The 27,451-nt window shown below is 32.1% G+C and overlaps 2 protein-coding genes across 2 annotated transcripts in view; both read right to left on the bottom strand.

Annotated features, from left to right (window-relative positions):
- LOC148305598 (pH-sensitive chloride channel 2-like) overlaps positions 1-16,591 on the bottom strand; it is a 53,908-nt gene extending 37,317 nt beyond the window's left edge. Inside the window, exon 1 of the mRNA XM_088266506.1 lies at positions 16,377-16,591. Within this exon, the coding sequence (XP_088122632.1) occupies positions 16,377-16,471 (95 nt within the window). The 5' untranslated portion in view covers positions 16,472-16,591. The remainder of the gene's footprint in view (positions 1-16,376) is intronic.
- Positions 16,592-22,975: 6,384 nt separating this feature from the next.
- On the bottom strand, positions 22,976-25,695 carry LOC148305597 (transducin beta-like protein 3). The gene is made up of 2 exons (XM_088266503.1): positions 25,550-25,695; positions 22,976-25,359 (listed from the first exon to the last, which is right to left on the bottom strand). The coding sequence occupies exons 1-2, from the start codon at positions 25,579-25,581 to the stop codon at positions 23,001-23,003; spliced, it is 2,391 nt and encodes a 796-aa protein (XP_088122629.1). The 5' UTR covers positions 25,582-25,695; the 3' UTR covers positions 22,976-23,000.
- Between the last annotated feature and the right edge of the window lie 1,756 nt (positions 25,696-27,451).

Genomic DNA, 27,451 nt, shown 5'->3' with positions numbered 1-27,451 from the left:
TGGAAGTTCTTTATATATGAACCAATTTCGAAACAATGTTCTTGAATCACTAGAACTTCACTAGAGAGATCTATTGGTGATATGAAAATAAGCTTTTTATTGAGCAGAAACTCTTATATTATCTTATATTAGTATTATAATACTTCTTCTTCATCTTCTGCAGCTAGGACTATGTTCTGTTATTCTCGGAGAACGCTCCTGGGAGGTGGAAGACCATTTTTCTTTCCATTGTTTAGGTGGTCTTCTTGGGGGTCTGTTACCTCTTATGTTGCTATTCTCACCACTCGATCCAAACTTGCTCGTCCCCATTTATAATACACGAGGATATAATAAAATACATGGGGAGCCGATAAACGCAACTAAGATCGAAGTAAGGTCCTTGTAATATATTGCCTATACCTAAGTTAACCTGCCTGACATATACAAAATAGAACCCAGTCAGGGATCCAAGATGAATGAACTGAATAAATACTTTATGGTAAGATATTTGTGTTTGTGATTAATTATATTTTTTCCTTTAAACATGCTTCTTACCATATGTTTTTAATGCCTATTTACTGTACTCTTTATTTCTTTATATTTTACATTTTGCCCTGTGCTATACCAACATTGCAAAACTTAGTACCCACCAGGTACTAAGTTTTGCAATGTTGGTATTGTAAGTAAGTACCGAATATAACAAAATGCAACCTGACAACAGTGTAGGCGTAATTAAATAAGGAGAAAAAATCAACAAAATTATTCAGGAACTAACTATTTAAAAATAAGTTTAAAGCTATTTTACTGTTCAAGGAAACCAAAGAAGGAAATATGAAGTCTTCCATCTTTCCTCGAGAAACGCTAATGTTTGTATTCAGCCACTGTTGATTGCTCCGGATTTTATAATGTCTGATTAGACTCAACCTTCATTTATAATAAAAAAAACTGTCATCAAGTTATTTTTTTAATAATGGCGGTAATGATTTCTGCCGTACGATGTAATGATAATTAAATTGATTATTTAATTGGACTGTTATAAAATTATTTTGACATCTAGCGCGTTGTTAGAATATTGCTTTAATTTTATTAAGCCTCCACTCGTTTACGGGTGATTTTATGTCTAACAAACTAAATACATTGAATAACAAGAAATAAAGTATTTAAAAGGAGATAGAGAGAAGCAAAAATACAACAAAATAATAATTTTAAAAATCCTAGTAAAAGACAAATTTTACGCAGTAGTTGCTAAAATACAACATAATATTTGTGTTTTATGAGAATTTTTTAAAGAAAAAGGTAAGGTTTCACAACAGCAAACACTCTTGATGTCATTTTTTGTTGGATGTCGTTGTATTTGTGTAACAAACTCCCGTTTCTCACCGGATATTATTATAATCAGACTATTATTTTTTTTAATAGCATCTAGCACAGTTGCTAAAATAATGCGTAAAATTTGTCTTTAAGGGATTTTTTAAAGGAAAAAGTAAGGTTTCACGACAGCGAAAACACTCTTTTTTGACAGCTGTCGTTTTGTGTTAAAAACTCTCCTCTTCACCGGCGTTATTTGTTTGACGAAAGATCTATCGTTCAATTGGAAAATGCGATACAATTCCAACAGAAATTTGAACATTTGGGAACCAAGTAGTTAATGACCTTCCCGCAGATATAAAAAATTGAATATATCAAAATACTAAAAATGAATTAAATGAATTATATACATGTTAATCCAAGATGAAAAAAAACATTAAAATAAAAATATATTATATTACTAACAAACTAAAACAATAAATAAAAGGTGTAAGTCCTTCTCCAAGCGCACGAGCTTAGTCTCTTTATTGGAGAGAACTGCGTTATTAATTTTAACATTGGTAAAAGTAAAAAAAATCAAGTTTGAAAATCCGTCTCCGTGATGTAATGCTTAGCGTGTTTAGCTACCCTACAGGAGGTCCCGGGTTCGATTCCCAAAGGGGGGTAAAAATAAATATTGGTGATTTTACACTCTACTTTAAATATTAGGTAGGTACTGGTTCCTAAAGCGCAAGAGTGATCACTTTGCCTTCATGTAAGTAACGATCAAGATAACAACGCGTCAATATGATGCAGCGCCCTACGCATAATTTGGTGCGGATAAGGGTGAGAAGAAGAAGAAAAGTAGAAATGTATAGAAAATGAATTAAATCATAAAAAAAACTTTTCTAACCTTGTTAAATAAATATATAAAAAAAAAAAAAAGATCTGGTCTTAGTGAACGGATCAATTAAGTGATGCTGATTAAGTATTATTTGTTTTTTTTTTATAAATATTTCGAAATACGTGGATAGAAAAATGCAAATGAGCGATGACTCTTTTGCACGGTTCGTGGATAGTTCGACTCGGAGTTTTCTTTATTTGCGCGGTGTCCACGGTCGTTTTTCCAAGTTTTTATTTGGCAAACAGGATCTATTGAACATTGTGTACTTTATATCATAACACTGTGTACATTATTTTATATTATTCTTATTACCATTTCCTGCCTTGTCTAATAAAGCTTATAAATAGTGAAACCGTGAGAACTATTACAAAAAGTAAATATTTGGATACAACGGCGCATTATTTAAATTACAATGTTTGTTCCTTGCCAACACTTGGGTGTACTTTGACTGCTTCTGAAAATTTTAATTTTCACTTTAAAAAACATTTTTTGTGAAAGTGAGCTATATGTATTAGAAAAATCAATTTAAAAGAAAAAACATTATAAATTTATCATCAGTCTGGAGATCAGATGTCGGTAACGACGAAACCCGGTCGCTGGTCAAATAAATTTAAAGCTGTAAATTTTTAACAGTTGTAGTTTTATATATAAAATGCAGTTCTACTAAGGAATGTCGGTACAAAACTTAGTTACTATATATTTGACTTTTCGATTGCTTTTAGATAAAAAGGTATTTTAATTTTTTTTAAATCCAACAAATTTAATGCCTATAAAAAATGCAAATTGATGGCAGAATGACAGCTCCAAGATGTGTGTTAAGATGCAATTACCTTCCGTTTGGCGAAAGCCAAACTGGCAGTGCACAACGGAATCCTGGTACCAACGCTAATGTATGGAAGTGAAGCATGAGTTGGCAAAAGAAAAGGGTGAAAGTGGACTGAATGCAGTAGAAATGCTATCTCTCAGATGAATGTGCGCCAAAACGATGTATGCTAGTTGTTCAAATGGTGATTAAAAAAATAATCAAAGGCTGAGATAAGCATTATCGATAAAGTTAAGAAAGGTGTGTTGGGATAGTTTGGGCATATCAATCGAATGAGTGAACCAATTGAGGCGAATGTAGTAGGTAATAGAAGCAGAGGAAGACAGAGGCAAACTTGGCATGATCGAGTATTTCAAATGATTTGGCGTGGTCAGGTCAGGAGTCGGAATAATCGGCAGGTATGTATGAGAAGATGTGGAAAAGGTGAAAATTGTTTGCAAATACAGATTGGTGTGGCGTTTTATACTTTCTGCTTATGAAGCAGCGTGATAGTTAGCGGTTAGTTAGTATGTTAGTTTTCTTCAGATATAAAAAAATCTTTAACAAAAAATATGCAAAATTTCTCAAGGGAAAAATGATCGCACGGTGTTATCAGAAAACGTACACCTGGTCCCAAGCAAGGTCGGAGTGATGACAGAAGATCAAGGCCGCTATAGAGCGTGAAGCCGTGTGGCTGTACAGATTACGGGCTCATGAAGTGCAATGGAGCGATTCGCGCTCTTCGCTTGTTAGCTACAATCAAACATCGCTTTTGTCGCGGTCGTTAACGCTAACGCTAGGAAAAATCCGAGTCCGATAAACGTAAGTTCATAGTTTGATGCTTAACGATCGTACTTGTAAGAAAATAAAACTGTATTATCGCGTTATATAAATACAAGTTAATAGTATGGAGATAAAAGAACGTACTTTTACACGTACGTTTTGAACCTACTTTTTTTAAATACAAGTAAATAACTATTTACTTGTATTTGAAAAACAAGTACCTACGTTCTTTTATCGAACTGATAATTAACTCTCATACTTGTTAAGAAAATAACACTGTGATATCGCGTTATTGAAATAAAAGTTAATAGTTTGAAGATAAAATAACGTAATTTTTATTGAAATACAAGTAAATACTTCGATAATTAACGACCGTACGTGTTAAGAAAATAAAATTGTAGCATGGCGTTATTCAAATACAAGTTAATAGTTTGATGCCAAACGACCGTAATTGTTGGAAAATAAAATGGAATTTGTATTATCGCATTATTCAATTACATGTTTAACGCATTGACGAGATATTTCTTATTTTTGTAAGATGTATGTACTGAAAATAACATATGCATTTAACTGTTTCGTTCTAGGCATTTTTTTTCTCCCTAATGGCAGTAAAAAAATTACGAAAAATTCATATTTAACTATTTTATATAATAAGTAATGAATAAGGATTAACGAATCTCTACGCCGCGCCGGAAATAATCCAAGTGAATTTCGTACTACTTGCTGTTTTATTATTTTATAATACTAAAAATGATTACTGTAATTGACCTTTTCACCATGAATAATGACTTCCCTTTAGAAATAATTCCAATCGATAACGATCACACGAATGATCATGAAGTTAGTCGAGAGTTCGGCTCCATAAAATAATCTTCGCCTTAAATGAAGCGCAAAACAAGGCCATGGATTGATAAACTACAATTATTTCCGATGAATACAGTCAAACAAAAATATTCTGCCCGTTCAATTAATAAAATGTATTATCAGACACTGGATTTTTACCCTACGGATAAAATACCAAAAATTATACTCTAGGAAGCCATATCGCTCACTCCTTTCAAGAACGTCATAAATCAAAAATTTTCAGTTGTGCATGTTTTCGGTATGCCCAGAAAATGTACTATATCCCAGCAAAAGAGGCATATTTTTAACTCAATATTTACCCGCTACAGGGGAGAAAATATTGTTTTTGCATTTTGAAGAAAAGGTTTTGTTTAATATTTTTTTTAAATATGCTAAATATTTTTCAAATGGTGAAAAAACCCTCAGGTTTTACGTAAAAAGATGTGTTGTACAGTCAAAAGTTCAATAAGTGGCTTGATATTTATTTTTAATACATTGTGTTATATTTTTAAACTTTAAAAACGTTCTCCTGAAAAATCGAATTTTTTTGGTTTATGACGTTCTTGAAAGGAGTGAGCGATATAATTATAATAAAATTCTTTACTGATGTAATTCTCTCCACATCTATCAAAATTACTACTAAAATACAAAAAGAAATGTCATACTACAATTCGTATAAGTATGTGATACAACTTCCAAATATTAATGCAAAATGGATGTTCGATAATGGGCAAAATGGTGAACGTTACACACGTGTAAAAAAGTGAACCATGAGGTCGGTACAGGATCGTTGCATCAATAGGACAAATTTGTCAACTAAAGGGATCATAATGAGTATAAAAACAGAAGATTTAATGTTTTAAGTAATGTAAAAAACAGTTCCTACCTAATTGATATGTATAGGGTTAAGAAAATATGTTAATGTATACAAAAAATAATCATAAAAAGCATTATTGAACACAAGTGGTGTATGTACTATTTTCAACATTTTGAGTGTGTCCAAATACTTGTTCACAAAATCTGGATTATCTTCAATTATAAGCTTAAATAATAAAAATGAATATGATATTTTCTGGCGTTTCTCATGTGTGTGATTATAATCCAGGACCTCACATACTAATAAAGAGTTTCTGCTCAATAAAAAAGATTCTTTCCATCTCACCAATAGATGTCTCCAGTGAAGTTCTAGTGATTCAAGAATAATGTTTCAAATTTGGTTCACATAAGTATATAGAACTTCCAAGAATTTTAGTAGTGTGGTTATCAATAATGGGTAGAAATTGGTGAATGTTACACGTGTGTAAAGTGATCACTTAAACCAGCCTATGACGGTCGTCAGCCCCGTAAATGCCCAGACTTCCATATTCTTCTTCATCTTTGATGACATGTCAAAAAATACTATGTACCATTTCATAATTTTTTGTAATTATAATTATCAAAATTGGATAGAAAATCAAATCATCCACCCCTCTTGTTAAAAATTACCTTTACATTGTCCAGATACGACGACGAGCATATCACGATAAAATATTGATTTTCCAATGTCCAGCAAATTGCAATGAAGATCACATTTCTGCCACAACCTTCCAGCGGCGGCCAATGCCGATACTTTTCCTTATGTGTAAGAGCGACACCTGCTTATGTGGGTTAATTACGTGACATGGTCTTTTTAAAAGAGCAGAGGCCTTCAACTATCATCGGTGCTTCAAATTATAACCCTTAGAAAACTAAAAAATATGAAAAGACGAATAAATGAACTATGTGACAAATCTTGATTGATATAAGATATTGAATCCATTGTATCTATTGTATTGTATTGTATATCGCTCACTCCTTTCAAAAACGTCACATATAAAAAAAAAACTTAATTTTTTAGTAGATCGTTTTTAAAGTTTAAAAATATAATAAAATACATTAAAAATAAATATCAAGCCACTTATTGAACTTTTTACTGTGCAACAGATCTTTTTAGGTAAAACCTGAATGTTTTTTCTCCATTTAAAAAATATTAGGTACATTTAAAAAATAATTAAACAATACCTTTTCTTCAAAATATTAAAATAATACTTTTTGCCCTGTAGCGGGTAAATATTAAGTTAATAATATGCCGCTTTTGCTGGGATATAGTACATTTACTGGGCATTCCGAAAACATGCACAACTGAAAAATTTTGAAAATTTTCAGTTGTGCATGTTGCAACAACGTCATATATCAAAAACTGTCGATTTTTGAAATTTGACGTTGTTGAAAGGAATGAGCGATACGTTGAATTGTTTTTAGGGATCAACCTAATTAATTCATTATTAACTATACACATTCACTATATATTTTTTTTAATTTATAAACTACATACATATGCTATAAATCCTTGTACATAATAGGCAAGGAGAATTCGGTTAGACCACTAATAATTATTATTTAAAAAAAAAACCCTTAGAAAACAGAAACGCACTGTCCACTAAAAAAATAACATCGTCTTCTTCTTCTTAATGAAGGCCTTGTGGACTTTTTTAAAGTGGGATTATAGCCTCCTGCAATGTCGGTTCACAGGCTGTCAATCCATCTATCTGGTGGACATTTTCATCGGAATAACATCGTAATTGTCTTTTTTATTGTTGGCATAAAGGAATAGTTAAAAAGCACAAACGGATCATTGTATGGTTACTGACGTTACATTTTATTCCAGCTCGTAAATTTGTTATAAAAAATTTGTAAAAACGACATATTGATCTGTATTTTCAATTCCTAAAAATTATTATTTTTTAACATCTCATCAAAGATGAAGAAGAATATGGAAGTCTGGGCATTTACGGGGCTGACGACCGTCATAGGCTGGTTTAAGTGATCAGCTTACACACGTGTAACATTCACCAATTCTACCCATTATTGACAACCACACTACTCAAATTCTTAAAAGTTCTATATATATGAACCAATTTAGAAACCTTGTTCTTGAATCACTAGAACTTCACTAGAGACATCTATTGGTGAGATGTAAAGAAGCTTTTTACTAAGCAGAAACTCTTATATTAGTATGTGAGGTCCGAATCCTGGATTATAATCACACACATGAGAAACGCCAGAAAATACCATTTTCATTTTTATTATGTAAGCTTATAATTTGACCAGTTAATTTATTTACAACATTTTGAAATGTTAATGGTGAATGTTACACGTGTGTAAAGTGATCACTTAAACCAGCATATGACGATCGTCAGCCCCGTAAATGCCCAGACTTCCATATTCTTCTTCATCTTTGATGAGATGTTAAAAATAATATGAAAGTGACTCCTGTAATTGGAGATAATCCAGATTTTGTGAACAAGTATTTGGACACACTCAAAATGTCCTAAAAATTATAATTAAGTACATACATTATATATTTAAAACTTCACCATATTTTTTTATTATTTAAAAAGTCTTTATTTTTCCTATCTCCCGGTCAATAATGTAACATTTAACGACGTACTTCATCTAGACAAGGTGAAGAAGGACTCTTTTTTATTATCTGAGATATTAAAAATAATACCAATAAGTTTAAAAAAATAATATGCACAACAATTCGAGTGTTTCCAAATACTGGGTTTCTTTACAGGAGTTATTTTTGCATTTTGACATCTCAACATAGATGAAGAAGAATATGGAGGACTGGGTATTTACATGGTTTGTGAACTGTTATAGGCAGGTTAAGTGATTACTTTACAAACGTGTAACATTCACCATTATATCCATGATTCTATCATTTGACTATTCGGTGTTTTGGGTTTGCTACTAAAATATTGTATACCCACAAGCATTGTGGAATTTAACTCTTTTCCATTTAACCAGACTGAGCCACGGCTACGCGTGGCTGGGTAAAGCAAGAAAACATTTTTTAAAGCTGTAAATTCAATGCGTATGTGTAATTTGTAGTCGTTATTGTACAGCTAATAATAATAAATAAAATAAAAATAAAAACTGTAAATTCAACGCATATGTGTAATTTGTCGTCGTTATTGTACAGCTAATAAGAAATAATAAATAATAAGAAAATAAAAACTGTAGATTCAACGCGTATGTGAAATTTGTAGTCGTTATTGTAACTAATCAATCATATAAGTAATTATAATATAATATTACAAGTTGCACGTTCGAAACGTGTGTGGAATTCAATACGATACATATAACATATTATAATTTTCCTAGTTATTTTAATTTGCCGATACTAATTATTACAGTAATGTAACAGTGCCAACGTAAGATAAATTATTACGAAGTTGTAATTTCAATAAAAACCTCATGACACATATCGCAAATGGATGTCAATGTAATCAAAGACGTGAATTTGTACATAAACGCCATACTCTTAAGGTACAGATACACATGCTACCATTTGAGCTTGCTCATTAGCATGCTTAAAATGAGTTGTCTCTCTAGCTTGTAATGAGTGATTTGTATATGTATATTATTCGACTCAAATTTTTACACCCAGTACCAGAGAAAGGCAAAATAATGAATAACTTTGAAAATGTAGAAATCAAAAAAAAAAATTTTATAATAATTTCATTGATAATATAATATTTCATAATTCTTCACTTTGCTTTCCATTTTTCCTTTATTCTCAAACTCCACCATCTGACTCACCCCCTAACTTACTCACTCTCCTTACTTACAGAACAGATAATTATTTATGCTTTAGTTTATATTTTGTCCGCCTCCGTAGTGTAATGGTCAGCATGCTCGCCTACCGTTCTGGAGGTCCCGGGTTCGATTCCCAGGGGGGTTTAATAAATATAAGTGATTTTTTCACTCTAATATTTATTCAATATTACACTGGACTGGTACCTGAAGTGGAGGGCTGATCACCTTTCCTTCATGTGTAATCGATCGAGATAACACTGCGTTTATATGAAGCATTGCCCTATGCACTATTGGGGTGCGGTAAGGGATTTATTATTTTATTATTATTATATTTAGACCTGAAGCTGGAAGCATAGTTCCGAAACTAGCCGTTAAAATAAAATAAATATAACACAAGTAGTAAAAAACAAGTGTTTTTCTTTTACAATTTCAGCATGTCATACCACAAAGTTAATGCCGAGGTAATAAATGGGATTTAATAAATCATACTTATTACGTATGATTTTTTTTTTATTATTTTTGAATTTTTCATTTTATTTATTCAGATAATGGTTCAAAATAAATAATTCCGGCATATCGTTCACTCTTTTAACAACGTCATATTTCAAAAAAACTTGATTTTTCAGGAGATCGTTTTTAAAGTTCAAAAATATATCAAAATGTATTAAAAATGAATAGCAAGCTACTTATTAAACTTTTTACTATGCTACAGATATTTTTAGGAAAAACCTCAATGTTTTTGCTCCATTTGAAAAATATTTAGGATATTTGAAAAAATAATGGAACAATACCTTTAATTCAAAATACAAAAACAAAACTTTCTGCCCTACAGCGGGTAAATATTAAGTTATGGCGCTTTTGCTGGGATATAGTACATTGGGCATTCCGAAAACATAACTGAAAATTGTCCATTTTTGATATATGACGTTGTTGAAAGGAGTGAGCGATATCTACGATTTGAGTACCTATAAAGCAATATTTACTTAATGGTTGGTGACATATTTCAATAGTTAATAAAATATTTACTATGAATTCCAAGGAAATGTTATTCGATTGTTTGAAGATGTTCGTACCAGGCAATCATCAGCGGTTTATAGCAGTGCCCTCCAGAGTAGAGTGCGCATAACCCGAGACCACTGGTTTGTGATATCGTGAAAAAATTTAAAATGTATCCTCACATGACAGTGTATTTATTATTTAAGTGTGAATAAAAAATAAAATATCACATATAAAATAAAATAAAAATAATATAAAAAAGTAATTTAGTAGGTAAAATGATGAAAAACAATGGACTATTTTTATTAATAATTTTATATACAATATTTTGAGTGTGTCCAAATACTTGTTCACAAATCTGGATTACCTCCAATTGTAGGAGTTACTTTTCATATTATTTTTTGACATCTCAACAAAGATGAAGAAGAATATGGAAGTCTGGGCATTTACGGGGCCTACGACCGTTATATTAGGCTGGTTTAAGTAATCACTTGTGTAACATTCACCAATTCTACCCATGATTACGTGAGTAAAGTGATAACTTAAACCAGCCTATGACGGTCGTAAGCCTCGAAAATGGCCATACTTCCATATTCTTCTTCATATTTGTTGAGATGTCAAAAAATAATAAAAAAATATTTATATATTTTTTAAGTCCAAGGTTATATTTTATAAATATGAGAGTGAAAATCACCCATATTTATTTTGATCCCCCTAGAAATCGAACCCGGGACCAGCGTGGTAGTTAAATGTGTTTACCACTATATTATGGAGGCAGATAATAAATATAATTACGATTTAAAATAAACAGGTTTTAAAAACACATTCCGTATGAACCCTTACAATTGTCAATTTATAAATATCCGCTCCACAGAGCACATGAATTCCACAAACTGCTTCTAGGCTTTTCTGTCTTCTTCCTCCCAACTCAGGTCCGCATTTTGAAGTTCAGACGATTATTTTCAATAAACTATTCGCATTGAATCGAAAAATCGATAGGGATGAGGTATACTAATGTGCAAAGGCCGCAAGTGAAAAACAGTAGTTTTGAGATAAACGAGTTTGAAAATGATACTTTTTCCCAACACATATCGCTCACTCCTTTCAAGAACGTCATAAATCAAAAAACGTGATTTTTCAAGAGAACGTTTTTAAGGTTTAAAAATATAATACAATGTATTAAAAATAAATATCAAGCCACTTATTGAACTTTTTACTGTGCAACAGATCTTTTTAGGTAAAACCTGAATGTTTTTTCTCCATTTGAAAAATATTAAGTATATTTAAAAAAATATTTAAACAATACCTTTTCTTCAAAATGCAAAAACAACACTTTCTGCCCTGTAGCGGGCAAATATTAAGTTGAAAATATGCCGCTTTTGCTGGGATATAGTACATTTTCTGGGCATTCCGAAAATATGCACAACTAAAAATTGACGATTTTTGATTTATGACGTTCTTGAAAGGAGTGAGCGATATATCAAATTAATACAATTTCGTGGCTATTTGGATAATGGATATCTCAGTAAAGGAAAGAGATAGAGCAAAATCTGTGATTGCATATGAAAGAGGCCCGTTATAAGAATGCTTTGAGCCGTGTTAAGCCAAACAGCCGCAACTTGAGTTACGGCTAGTTGCCTTTACACATTGGCAAAGTTCAAACGAGCTATAATATTTGCTGTGAGATGAACTCAAATTGTAAATTGAATTCAAGCGGTGTCCCGCGGAGTAATTATACGCACTTTCAATGCACATTTGTTGGCAACAATTAATAGTAAAAATGAATTCTGTCACGGCGGCACTACAGGAATTGGAATCGTGTTGAGAGTTATCAATATGAATAAGATGACAGTTAATGCGGGTTTTTATTCCACGACCACTCGCAGGCCGAGGTTACCTCGGGTATCACGCATTTTTCTGCCCTGATTATGTATATTGTCTTGTACTTAGTGCGAAAATTTTAAACAGCATTCCTTTTTTTTATTTTTTATTATTATTATTTTTTTAATTAAAACAATTATTTGTTAACTATGTATATACATATAAATTCATTGGTATTACCCAATGGTGCATAGGGCACTGCATCATATAAACGCAATGTTATCTTGATCGTTAACACATGAAGGAAAGGTGATCAGCCCTCCACTTCAGGTACCAGTCCAGGGTAATATTGAATAAATATTAGAGTGAAAAAATCACTCATAATTATTTGACCCCCCCCCTGGGAATCGAACCCGGGACCTCAAGAACGTTAGTTGACCGTACTGACCACGGAGGCGGACAAATAAATACATGTTCTATATACAAACATTTAAAAATTCATAAACATTATTAACTTTTTTTTTGCAGAGACCCACCAAGCCACCTTGTGTGTCTTGTCGGTGGAGTTCTTTTTACATACGTTGTTTTTATTATTTTCATATATTTCAACCTAATATACACACAAATAAACAAAAGAAAAACTATTTTACAATTTTCATAGAATTAAATCTTGATCGTTTTTATATTATTAAAACCCTTATCCGCACCCCAACGGTGCATAGGGCACTGTGTCTTATAAACGCAGTGTCATCATGATCGTTTTACACATGAAGGAAAGGTGATCAGCCCTCCGCTTCAGGTACCAGTCCATGGTAATATTGAATAAATATTACAGTGAAAAAATTACTTATATTTATTTTACCCCCCTTGGGAATCGAACCCGGGACCTCCAGAACGGTAGCCGAGCGTGCTGACCATTACACTACGGAGGCGGACAAAAATCGTTTGATCGTTTACCCATTCCTTTATTTTGCCTTTGAATATTAAACAACTAAGAACGGATAATACAAAGCAATTTTTAAAACGTAAAGCAAAATATCAAAATATATCTAACTAACCAACTTGTCATTGAGTTGCTAGACAGAGAGAATAGAACGCCATATCACTCTGTCTTTGCAAGCATTCCTCGCCTCTTCCGTATTCATACATCTCATAACATACATACCCGCAGATTATTTCGACTCCTTACCTGACCACTTTCAAAATGTTTCAACTCCATGTCTAAGTTTGGTTTCAAATGAATTCTAAACTTATTTGTAAACTGTAGATTTTTAAGTATATTCGTTTATGTCGGCGGGGTGCAAGTGGGAAAAATGATAAATAAATAATACCAGAATATATACAACAAAAAACCATTTATTTTATTAAAATTAAGCACTTGAATATACCTCTTTATCGAGTTTTATTTTTATTTACGACTGGTTTCGAAAACGACAGATGTGTTCATCTTCTGGTACAAATTAAAACTTAATTTGTACCAGAAGATGAAAACATCTGTCGTTTTCGAAACTAGTCGTAAATAAAAATAAAACTCGATAAAGTGGTATATTCAAGTGTTTAATTTTAATAAAATAATCATGTCATTCCACAAAGTTAATGCCGAATCAATAAATAATATAAAAACCATTTAAATATATTTTTACTATATAAGTAGGTTAAATAATTGATAAGAACGGCAAAAGTTTCAAAAGTCAATTTGACGAATGCACACGTAAATGCTATGTAGTATTTTCCAATTAGTTGTACACGTTAATAAGTATTTATTTATTAGTCTTGCATTGAAATAAATAGGTTTATGCAATGAAAAGTTGATTTTTTTTATCCGATTTTATGATCATTATGTTTAAAATTTATGGAATTCTGAAAACATCATTTTGGTGTTTTTTTACCATGCGAAATGCTAATTAGAACTGGAAGAGATATTTATTCATAAATCAATATTTCCGTTACAGAAAATAATTTCTGTAAACTTTTCACTTCTCGACGAGTATCCGAAGACAATAAATATAAATATAATTTAAAAATATTATTTAATATAAATATAATTATTTATCCGAAGACAATAAATATAATTATTTCCAAGAATTTGAGTAGTGTGGTTGTCAATAATGGGTGGAATTGGTGAATGTTACACGTGTGTAAAGTGATCACTCAAACCAGCCTATGACGGTCGTAAGCCCCGTAAATGCCCAGACTTCCATGTTCTTCTTTATCTTTGATGAGATGTCAAAAAATAATATAAATATAATTATGTTTGTGTTTTGCATTGTTTATTTACTTGTAAATACAGTGTTCATACATATTTTCAAAATATTAAAAATATATATATTTTAACCGCCCTACACATACGAACGTACGTGATACACGCGGTTTTTCTTCACCATTCCGCGCTTACCCGTACGACATACGCGCACGAGAAAAGATATCTGTTCCAAAAATATTTAATACGTACCGGATACACAGACAAATTTTCGTCAGGTTTCATACCTGACAATATTTTGTGACAATCAAAAAATCACAACAGAAGTTGTGATTTTTTGCTTGTTTATAAAAAATATGCCTGAAAATAACCCGAAGGTAGTGTGATTAAACCAATTTTTATATAGTGGCTTTAACAGACACCCCTCCATCAAATTAGTCCGCTATATCGAGGTTTCACTGTACTTACAAAGTTCTTATTATCATTAAAACAAGTCGGACAGGTAAGTACGTTGTTAAACTGTTGATTTTAAATTATCTTCGTTTACGTCGGTGGAGTGCAAGTTGAAAAAATGATAAATAAATAATACCAAAACATACACAACAAAAAAAACATTTAAATATGTGTATGTATTTTAGTTTTATAAGTAGGTTAAATAATTGATAAGAACGGCAAGAGTGGGAAAGAGAGTCAAATCGTCAATTTAATGAATGCACACGTAAATGTCATGGCAGTATGTTCCGATTAGTTGTTCAACGAGTGTTTTTGCCTAGAATTTTCACTCATGAATTACAAGAAATTATAGTAACTTTAAACAGAAAGAGTAAATCCACTCACGAGTAGGCATAGGCTATGAAACTTAAAAAGTTGAAGCCTGAGTAGGGTCATGATAAGGGGTATTGCATAAGCCGTAATCTCAGAATAACGAACTCTTATTTCAAAAATTTAAAATGATGTTACAATTCATTTTAAAACATTGAGAAGTCCAAAAGAAAATTTCCGTTTTTTTTTTAAATCAAAAATGAAAAACCTATTTGAACTTGCTTTTTAATTGACTTTTCTTTCATTGCTAATAAATTTCTTTTTTCCAATAAAGTCTCAAAGTTTGAAAATCATAGTTTCATTTCTGTTGTGTCCTGTAGTAGGTAGGTACCTATATTGTATTGATCACTGTCCGGAAGATCGGGTGTAGTGTAATAGTAGCAATTAATTTTAATTTTCTAGTAAGAGTGGGTATAATATAGCGATAAAATAATTTTAATAATATCCTAAAAAAATTTCAAATGGAGAAAAAACCTTCAGGTTTTACCTAAAAAGATCTGTTGCACAGTAACAAGTTCAATAAAAGGCTTGATATTTATTTTTAATACATTTCATCAAACCTTTAAACTTTAAAAACGATCTCCTGAAAAATCTAGTTTTTTATGAAGTCGTTGAAAAGAGTGAGCGATGTATGAAAATTTCTCCAAAAAGAAAGAAGTTAAAAAAGATCGACTTATAATTTTCAAAAGAAACCCAAATTCTCCGTCTCGTAGACGAGAATTTTAGGGGACCTGAAAATATCTTAAAACAAAAAAATACATAGAAAAATCTCCCCTACTTTTTTTAGGGTTCAGAGTATTAAAAAAAATGGGCTCTGAACAACTAAAAATATAATAAAATATTATAATAAAAAGTCTTGACTGGGGTCTTATAAAAATGGCAATCGTACACGAGTTGTACAATATATAATGTTTAGGTGGAATTCTCAAACACAGAATATAATCACCGGTCGACCACCGGAGATTTCGCACTTTTTTTCACGCTGATTTCTTAAAATAATGTTTATTGGATTTTTTGCTTGTTTTTTAGAATATACATATTTAGAACTATATTTTTTAAAGTCGTTCCCTTTCAATGACTGTTTTTTTTAAACTAATAATTATTTCGAAGAAAAACTTATTTTTCAATGCAAAAACGGTGTATTAAGAAAAAAATTAATTACGTAAAATGTTATCTGGATTTAGAGAAAATTATGTTGCGACTTAACGAATACTGAGCCTTAAATATGTAGGTGAATCTGCTAATGTAAAACTACTCTCACAAAGTGTACAATATAGTTATAACTAGAAAATATTGCGTGGAAATAGGAGATGACTTACCGGGGGGTCGTTTCCGTGTTATTCTGGGCGGTCGCGGCCACGTAAAGGGCCAGCTGAAGGACTAGAACAGAGAACCACCGGCTCTGCATCTTCATACTGAACCACTCACCCACACAACACTGCACGAGAAATTACACTATCACCAGATGAAGATTTCGTTTTATATGGCTCCCACCTTTGGAGGCATCTTCCTTTATCAGTTCGTTGTTTACCAAAGCCTTACGGTGGACGGTTCGCTTCCTACGGTTTTCATCTTGATAATTAACGATTCAAAATACAATGCCAAATGTTCTCGGTTTAGCAAAAATAAATATGAAACAAATTAATTTAAATACAAATATGTAAACAATGTCGTAATTGTCACAAAACTTTTCACTTTTTACCTACCACTTTTTATCTGTCTTGTAGTGCTGTAAAAGTAAACTGAGGATTATTGACGGAACTCACTTTATATAACTTATTGACTTGTAACAGTAATTAAAACAATATATCACTAATTTTCTACACTCGTTAAAATCGACATTCACGACTCTTTTGTTCATGGTAAGATTAAGTGGAAATAATTACTGTTCTTTTAAATAATAAAACCAGGTATTGTTCGTTTCGTGCGAAATTGAATTAGATTAGATTAAATAATGATATCCGTCAATTAATATAAAAATTGTATTTCCCGTCCGAACTTTCGCACTATCGCGCCATTGAAATGTCAACAAAATATTGACAATTATCAATTTGAATTTAAGTGTTTTGACAGCGACGGTGTTGCCAGAACTGCGGTGCGGTCAATAGTGGCTATTCGCTATTCACCGCTCATTACCTACCTAATTAACACAAATGATGCGAATAAATTGCACAAACCACCGCGGAGTAATCTTGCAGATCCACGACTGTTTTCCACCGCACTAGTATTGACAGTGTAATCACAAGGTACAATTTGACCACTTGGACGTTGTTTCTCAATTTTTCATGCATATTTATTGAGTTTTCTGTCGGAGGTGGTTGGTAATGAGCACGTCTATAAGCAATTAGTTATAACAATGGCAGCCGCCCGATATTGAAGTTCATTTTTTAAAAGTGTATAAAATAATATAACGTGACATTAAATACAATATTAAAATATTTAATTCTATTGTTGGCTTCAAGATATATTTATAATATAATAGATATTTATGTTCAAACGTAAAAATACGCAAAACACTAACTTTTACAGTGACATTATCATTTTGATCAATTAATACTACCTGCAACTTTGTTTTACTAATTATCAAAAAAATCACGTCTTTATGTTTATATATTAGGTGTGCAGATAGGATAAAATCAGTAATTATAAACAGATTATTATTTTAAACAGACGTCGAAATTTTCTGGGCTTATTGGAAAAAAACATGCTCCTTTTTAAATTTAACACCTCGTAATAGGTAGATTATTCAATTTGAGACGGTCATATTACAGCTTGCTTTTTCAAGATGGCAACAAACAATAACAATAAGTCAAATAAGATAATATATATCCGGGACACTGTTATCGTAATGTCGAAGAGGAAGCCAAGGAACAAATTTTCTTTAGGTGCCGACGGCGAATACACGACGGCTACCCGAGCTTCCTGTCAGATTTTTCCAGTACCTACTACTATCTCCACTCCATTGACCTCCCTTGAACATGAAATACTATTATTTAAAAAAAACAACAAAATGTGTACTCCAAAGATCTGTTATATTTATCATATTTAAATAACTTTTTGATTAAAAAAACATTAATCCATTCGGCAGTCACCAGCTGGTAAACTCTTGCAAGGTAAAAACCCATAAAAGAAAAAGAAGAGGCGTTCAATAAGGGTTATGAAATAAAGAATTAAATAGGTGAAAATTAAATAAGCATATTATACGATTTTGATTGGAAAGGATGTCCAATTCGCTATTGCAATTATCACATAAAACCTTTTTACAGTTGCTATATTATTACTTTTCCTGTTATATTCCGGGGATTAATAGACGTATTTAAATAAATAAATGAAAATATTTGGTTTGCTTTGCTTACATAGGCAACAGCAAAAGAATTTTCAACCGACTTATAAGGAAAAAAGTACCTATCTACGAGGTAAAAAATTTTCAGAGGGTTTTCCAAACTAGTGGACTATATTTCAAAACAGAATGCATTTGTTTTTACGAAATTATTGAAATATCCGTCCATGGAACTAGAAGTTTGAGAAAAGCGATTAAATAACTCAAAATTATGGAAATTTAATGATAAATCTCTTGGTTAGTAAATTTTTTTAGACCAAACAAAAAAACACTGCAATAAAATCACGCAGGACTTCTTAATTAATCCAAATTTACTCTGCAAATATTTTTCTTATACAGGAAGATACCTAGTCATAAAACACATGAATGAAAGTAGGCAAACATTATTCATTTTATGATTCACGTCGTTGTAAAATGATAATAGCGCAGTGGACAATTAAACAGATTAAAATATCCAAAAAATAGATGTTGCTTACTAGTTTCTTGGTAGTGTTACAAGCATTCTAAGTAACAATCGTAATACAAATGTGTATCGTCTCACAATATCTACGTCATTCCTAGTAAAAATCGTATAAAATGTATCATTTTAACTTCAGGCATGTCAATAGTTGACTGTTTTATTATTATTTTTTATCAAAAAGCTATGGTGAATCTTAAAAATGAATTTGAAAACACGGAAAAAATTAACATGTTTTATTCCTTTACATGAATTTGAAGTACTGATTGTTTTGAATTTTGTAGGTGGGTTGATTTCATTAGTTATGACGTAAGTTCAGGATTCGATTTCCTGGACTGCCATAACTTGGTTCCTATTTTTAGCATGAATTTATATTGTAATAGCTCAAAATACGTAGCACTAAAAATAATTTTTGTATGCATAATTAAGAATAATAATGAAAGTACCTATTGATGATTTTACTTTTTCATAATAAAAAGTCATACTATTGTTATAAATAACACAACGATAAATAGTAGTTAATTTTGAAAGAATTATTTTTTTAAATAACTATTACTCGCCTACTTAAATAAACTAAATAATTTATTACCTCAGTTAGAAACAGGATTAAAAAAAAACAAAAACGCTTAACAAATTTCTAGAATAATCTCTGCTTCCGCAAGATAATACAAAATGGATTCCAATTAGTTATTTACAAAAATAATGAATGAAAAACATTTTTTTACTTTAAATTAGTGACGACAAATCGTTCATTTTAGTGCTTACTTCCTCGATTAGGTCACTTGCATAAAAAAATGCAAAAAAAAACAGATATTTGCACAATCCTTGAAATTTCAATGACACCAACTTGCATCGTTACGGTTAAATTGATAACAAACTGGGCTGGCGCGAGAGATAAACACAGCTGTCACATGTATTTGGATTTTTAATTTGCCTAAATCGTATTCATCGGGGTAGTGGAAAATCGAAATATCGGACTACGATATATTGATATTATCATATATGGTAGTCTACTTTTAGTAGAGGCTCTCAATCTTTTTCGGTTAACGGATCCCTTAATACCATACATCAGATTTTTACGCGGCTCCCTCAATATATCAGGAAAACTCACCCCTTTAAAAGCATACATTGCTAACACGATTGTTGAGGGAAAAATGTCGAGAATTGTTAATTCCATGAAATTAGCCGATTAATAAAATATTTCTAGGCGACCTAGTGACTTTGAGAATCACTGTTATATAAATGGTCGTTGTTTTGACTTTTGTTTTTACATATTCATGCTAATTTTTTACCAAATACTAAAATAGCATTATGGTACAATTTTTTTTCCTTGAAGTATTTTCTTATGAATGATATATTTATTCGATTAATTCTTTTTATTTTCAAAGTCTTTGAAAATAAAAACGGTGGGTTTTATATAGAATAAGGCCCTTAAAACGACAATTCGTTATTTACGTTTTAAAAATCTTATTTCATAACTTTGAAATTAATTGTTACTTACGAGTAAAGAAATTACGGTAAAAAAAATAAACTACAAAAATACTATGCCTCGATATTATTATTATATGCAAACCACAAAAAGGATAACTATGTAATTACTTTTATCTATATACAAAGGAATATACTATTTAGTCAAGTATATATATATTATATGTACTTAATCCATATACTGTAAATTGCAGTCGATCTATATTTGTATAAAATAAGTAATGAGGTAAAAAAAAACTTTCAATTATAAAACAATTTTTTAAACTGTACCATAAGCTTTAAGGAATTTTATAACTAAGCACAAAAATACAAACAAAAAATATTTGTAAATTCCTACAAAAGTTAACAATAACCCTTTCCCATAGATTTACCGGTAACACTGTATTTTCATATTATACCTACTAGACTAGTTCGCGTATAAAAACAATTAAGAATTTATTTTGATGTATAATTTTGTATACTTTATGTCGTGAGAGGAAAAATTACGTTTTAATATATTTTGCTTTTCAATACAAAAAATCAAAATAATATATCAATTCAATGGTGTTAACAAATCATTTCCGAGTTTTCTTTTTTTCTCCCTATTGCCTAAAGGCGCCCCTGGCTTTAATATAATGTTGTAAATTTTGCACCGCAGATTTATGTTATTTTATAATACATACAGTAGAATACCAATTATATTCCTTAATTTGGTAATGGTTCAAGTAGCAGTTGAGGTGGGAGAGATGGAATTGAAGATGAGGTTACAAGTATTGGTGCTTGTACTGAACAAATGTCCCTATCTGATGAGCTTAGTATCTGCAGGAGAATGATAATAAGGAAAATCATATGCAAAAAAAATCTGGTTTGTACACCAACGGAAAGAAATTGAGTTATTTCGGGTAATAAAAAGCCGGTCTGAAACGCTAAATAAACTTTTCAGGTCTCCGCGGTTGGCATCTAGAGGCGATTTGCCGAACAAGGCCCGTACGCGGCTGGCACCTATAGGTGACGCTGAGTTTTGGCCCTTATATCTTGACCATTTAATACAATTTTTTATTAAAAATTGCTTGTACCCAAGCTCTCAATAAATTTTAATTGATATCTTACGAGATCTCTCCTAAATATTTATAAATTAGTTGTAAAAAATCAGATCTCAGATCAACTGAGATTGACGAATATTTCAACTTTTTGCCGCATACGGCGCGCGCGTATTTTGTAGTGGACTAAACGTCAGTTAAGGGTAGAAAAAAATTACTTTGTCTTTGGGGTAGATGCATAATCTGTTGCGTTATACTAAATCTCGGTTCGCGGTGTATGTTTTTTCGGGAATACTTACCGTAACCTGTCCCAAAAAGAAATAGAGGATAAGATGAGTAGTGGTTATGAATATGAAGCAGTGTGTGAACCCAGAGTTTCGTCGGAGTCGGAGAAGGGCACTTATCCCCGTGCAGGAACTTCAGCTGCTTCTGGTGAAGGAAGCCAACAAACCGGAGGACTGAGGACTAGAAAATGTAGAAGTCATCCCGGCATCTTGGACATCCGGTCACGATTCACTTCGGGAATAAATCCATCTACAGGCTTGACCGAAAATTCATGAGTTGTACTAACATTTTGTAAATCTGACTGTAATTACAAAAATTGTTGAATCTACAAATCTATATTATAATTATCCAATGAGAACAGAAGAGTTTAACAACAATTCGACCAACTTCAGTGGAAGCAGAACTAGCATTTTTTGTAATGGGTCTCTTTGCTAATAAATTTAGAAGCTGAGTCAATAAAGGTTGCAAACCAGTTCAATAAAAAATGAGATATTTGTAGGTACCATCTTACTAATGTTATGCACATATCTGTTTATTAACATTACATTTATTTACTGTTATTTTATACATTTGAAATTCTGAAATAAATAAAATGCTTCTAATAAACTATTTATTATTTTAGTTCTTTGTTATTGACCCCATGTATCCAACCAATTTGTTTCACATTCCTATACACAGGACCAACCTGCCGATGGTTATGCCTATAGGAAGAGCTACCGCTATGTTGAACAATATCTCATTGGATATTGATCTGTTCCATGTGTCTGAAGGAGTTTTCCAAAGCGGGATTCTTCTACACCTTTAGCAATAGTTCTTGCATATTTTTTATTGTAATGTATTTTAATGTATACGCTTAAAATTTTTTAGATTGTAATGCATATGTTAATTGAAAATAAATAAATAGAAATTGGAAAAACAAATTGAAAATTGAACCATGTAAACCCGGGGTTTAAATAAATAAAAACCTTTAAAATCCAATATCCAGGTTTTACAAAAAAAAATCAAAATTGAAAACGCTATTCACTAAAGTTGAATTAATTATGGTATTTTTTTTTATTTATACTAAATAAATTGTGATTTGAGTTAAATTAATACTTTCCTACTTTAATTTAATAGATATGAAATTTTATTTATGGACATAAGACTTGTTGAATTGAAAACAAAACAAAAATCATTTACCCAGGTTAAAAAGAAACATACAACATAATTAAATTATTTATCGGCTAGTTACTTATTGTACATGTTTCACCGACCGAACAATATTTCAAAATGTGATTAATATCTTGCTTCCCGAGAGGTTAAATATATAAGGAATAATTAAAAAGCTCATTTGGTATTGAATTACTTTACTCAATTAAAAGAGTTTTGTACCATGAGGTTGCATACAATTTGTTGTGTATTGTAGGAAATGAAGGTCTTGTAACATTCCTGTCAAACGTTGCATGTGCCTCTGTGTATATGGAAGCAGGGATCTGATGGAAGCGGCTCCACTTTTTGTCAGGTTAGCTCCGGCTGCCAGCAAGGAATTAATAACAACCTGCGCCGCCTGACAGTTCTTGGAATTGGTATTCCACTCCACACAGCACTGAAGCAGTTTATCCTGCTGCGTGTCTGACAACTGTTTGATTGTGTTACTCAGAGCCAATCTATCATCATCCTTGGTTATCTCATTAACAATCTTTAAAACATGATAAGGCTTGTCTAATTTTAATGCGAGCTTCAATGCTTTAAGCATTTTTTTGTCTTGCAAAAGGTTGCTCAGTTCCTGTTCTTGCAAAGCCAATTCTTCTCTTTCTTTAGATTCTTTTTGCCTCTTTTCAGCCGTGACATCTTTCCATTTTATTAATAAGGAATCTGCTCCGCCTGTTATGATATTACTCTCATCCTCAGATATCGCTAGAGCCCACAGTCTACCATCGTGTTTATCTAGCGATAAATTACACTCTGAAGTTTTAATATTCCAAATTTTAAGAAGCCCATCAGCTCCGGTGGAAACAATTTGCAATCCACGAGATAAGAATTCCGCTCTTAATACTGAACTATCGTGTCCTTCGAATGTTTTAAGGCAATTGAGTTCCGAAACTGACCAAAGTTTCATGGTACAGTCCGCTGATGTTGTCAAAAGTACTTGATCTACAGGAGAAAACCTGGCACACCACACGCCTCTTTTATGTCCACGGAGGGTGCCTAATAAACTTAAATCTTCGGACGACCACAGCTTCAAGGTTTTATCTTGAGAACCAGTTACGACGATTCTATCATTCGGAGAAATAGCGACACAGTTAATATCCTTAGGATGTGCAATTTCTGTGTGAGAAGATGTTAAAATTATGGGCTCCGTTACCTCTAAATCGCTGGATATTGGCCATCTCTTCAGGCAAGTATCTTGACTGACTGACAGACAAAACGAAATCGATAAATTAGGTAGACAGACAGAACCGACTGACGCAGTGTGCCTTGTACCGATACCCAGACATTGAATATTCCGACTTTCAGATTTCATAAGCCATAGACGGATTGTATTATCTTTACCTGATGACAAAAATATATCAGGATTGCTAGTACTCTTGGTTAGAGAAAGAACAATATCGGAATGCCCTTTGACCAGATGGCAATTCATAGTTGCAAGTTCGAAAATCTTGATATCGGCACTATTAGTTGCTACCGCAGCATGCGTATCGTCTTTTCCAATAAAAATTATGTCCAATATTTCATCAGTGAATCCAACCATTTGTTTACAGCAGTCAAAAGTAGCCAAATCATATATTATAATATTGTGATCGGCGCTTACAGCGGAGAGGCAGGACCTGACATCGTTGAAGAGAAGTTGAGTCACCGCTAACCCGCCATCTTCGGAAGCGGGTGAGATGACGCTGTTCTCTTGCGTGTATATAAGTTTACTGGAAGTAACATCCCATACTTTAATAGTTCCCTTTTCTCCGGCACACGCCACATACACGCCGCCAGAACTTTTCTTTATTTTGATGTCGGGAAGTTGAAATTTGATCGGTAGAATAACGGAGCCTTCTAAACTTTCATACACAGGCAGAGTTCGGATCGCTTTTCCCGAGTCTATGTCCCATAGGATAAGTACTCTATCTCTTCCTGAACTCACCATGCGGGTTCCGTCATACGTAAAACTTAGCGATGTAATTTTACTGAAGTGCCCGGAGTATAACTGTTTGACATTTCCTTTGTCGGTTTCCCACGATCTGATTTTAGCATCGTCGGCAGAGCCAAATATGAGTTTTTTAGATGAATCAGGATGATAGACTAGGATGCTGAAAACACCTTGACTACCTCGGAGACAACAAGTGCAGGTCTGATGGGATATATTCCATAGCCGGGCGGTGCCATCGGAACCTCCGGTCGCCACATTGTCTCCTGTCCCGTCAAAAGCGAGTCTGGCAACGGGCCCTTTGTGGATATATCTCCACATCTTGGAGACTTTTCCTTCGGACATGGACCAAAGCTTGATAAGGCCGCTCTTGTGGGCTGTGACCACATGCTGACTGTCTCTGGAAAGAGCGAATGTATAAATTGTATCTTCTTCTATTTCATCCTCTGAAGATAGGCTCGAGGCGACAAGGCCCGAGGCGAGATCGACCACTTTGATGCTGTTGGAACATTGACAGAGCATGTGAGTTCCCTCATTAGTCCACTCCACTCGTCCTCCCGTGTAGAATGCTCCGTACTCAGCTTCAACGTCAAATCTAAAAATTATTAAAATGAAATCAGGACAAGAGGTAAAGGAGAAAGCAAATAACAAATAAAAATCGACAAAACTATTCCACGAGAAAATAAAAGTAACACAATTTGATAATTTTCGATAAAATACTTTAGTGTCAAACCTCAAAATTAGGCATTTTAAAATGTTGAAAACAAGAGAAATATTTTACTTACGCTTCTTTTAGATGGAAAGATTTCAACATCATTTATAGCATTTATGTTAAAGTATTAGAATAATACAAGAAAATATAACCCTGTAGTAATCAGCACATGCACGCACAAATCGGCGAACTTGATTTATTTTTAAATTTTGACAGTCCACACGAGGTCGCCAAAACACGTGTTATTATTTTTAAGGTATATCGCACACGGGAGTTTTATAGAATACGTTTTCGTTTTTCAAAACAGTATTATCAATTTTACTCGGGATGACATACATTAAAAAATAAATACTATGTCACTCATAAAAACCAATCAATTGATAATTGCGTTCATCATTTTCTTGTGTCATATTCTCTTAGGTATCGGAAAACATTGTAGCAATTATTCCAAATTCGGAAAACTCCCGTATGCGGACTACTTACAAATGGTTATTGTTTAATATCATATTAATAACCAGTTAAGATACATATTTATATTGGTAGTGTATAAAAAAGAGATAATCAAATAAAGAATCAATGCCGTTTCTAGATTTTCAAAGCACACGTATGACAGTTTATTATCAAATTTAGAGCAAAGATTATCATGATTAAAAAGGCTTCACAAATTTATTTCCTTTATTGTTAGATTATTTGGCCTAACTCTCAGTTTATTATGTTCCGACCTACTCACTTAAAAACGGGTTAAAATTTGAGATGATTTTTTTGATTTCTTTAAACTTATTACTGGATGTTTTTTGACTGATACAGAAATAGCTAAAAACATACTTAAATATATTATTGAGAAAGTTTTAAATAATTTGTAGAAGGTAAGTCAGGATATGAAAAATTGAGGGTTTGGCAATTTTTGCTCTGCGGCATATTTCAAGTAGGGTTAGTATCTACATATTGGTGTATATGAATAAAAATATATCTAGGTAAGTAAAGATTATTTTCATGTAGAAGAACTATGTTTCAAATATGGCTACACTAATGTAAACTGTCAGCTGTCAGAGAGTTATTGAATTTTTTGGTTATTTCCTATCCAAAAAAAGATTTATTATTAAGTATTTTTTAATCGATTAGAAACGTATTGTTATGACAATGAATCGGTTTATAAAGTTCTCATTATTACCTTCGAGACAGTTTAATCGATTACATCACGAAATTAAACCAATTTCCACAAAAAATATCTTATTTGAAAGCAACTTTCGAATATACTGCACAAAAGAAATTCGAACAGACCAAACAAAAAATGAAGAAAAATTCAAGCCTATATACAATTACCCTCAAATCAGATATATGGCTGTTACAAATAGTTTATTTAAAATTAATGTAGGCGGAGCGGTTGTCATTACTTCCGTTACTGGTATATTAGAATATTTTGCTGGAGTATTGGGTCCTAATGCCACATTAGCTGCCGGTATTGTAGGTGAGTTTTTGTTGGCAATTATTCTTTCTAAATATTTTAGCCTATGATCTGTAATTTCAATGGGTATTTTATAACAACTGGTGTATTAAAATGAGTGTAAGGCACACATATACAATATATGTTTTCAATTTTGATGTAATTATATACATGGTGTAATGATTTTTTGAGGAAAATGAAGCGGAGAGTGATCGTGAAGATCTTTTATTAAAATTGAAGAAAATATAGAAGACATTTAAAATGGATTTAAGCTTTGTACTGGCATTTTTTGGTGGAACTACATGTTATGTAATAAAACAAAAACATATAGTTTTTCCACTTTTATTTTATTTCACCAATGGCTGGGTTTCATCGTTACCGACATCTTTAGACTGGTGGGAGGCTAGATAAAATTCTACATTATAAACCACAAGGCAGGGGTTAAGAGCCATGTTTTTATTTCTTTTTTCTGACAAAATTAATTGAAATTGAATGAATTTAAGCAGTGTGTTATAATAATAATATCGTAAG

The sequence above is a fragment of the Brachycentrus maculatus genome, unplaced genomic scaffold, assembly GCF_059751285.1.
Source record: "Brachycentrus maculatus isolate JH-2025_06_01 unplaced genomic scaffold, ASM5975128v1 h1tg000269l, whole genome shotgun sequence".
NCBI classification, from domain to species: domain Eukaryota; kingdom Metazoa; phylum Arthropoda; class Insecta; order Trichoptera; family Brachycentridae; genus Brachycentrus; species Brachycentrus maculatus.
Note: the sequence above shows the minus strand (reverse complement) of the source record. Positions and strands in the feature narration are given on the sequence as shown.

Excerpts from the sequence above, each read along its gene's own strand:
- LOC148305597 (XM_088266503.1), bottom strand. The coding sequence starts at position 25,581 with ATGATGTTGAAATCTTTCCATCTAAAAGAAGC. Across the intron at positions 25,360-25,549 it reads TCTTTCCATCTAAAAGAAGC|ATTTGACGTTGAAGCTGAGT; the intron begins GTAAGTAAAATA and ends AATAATTTTTAG.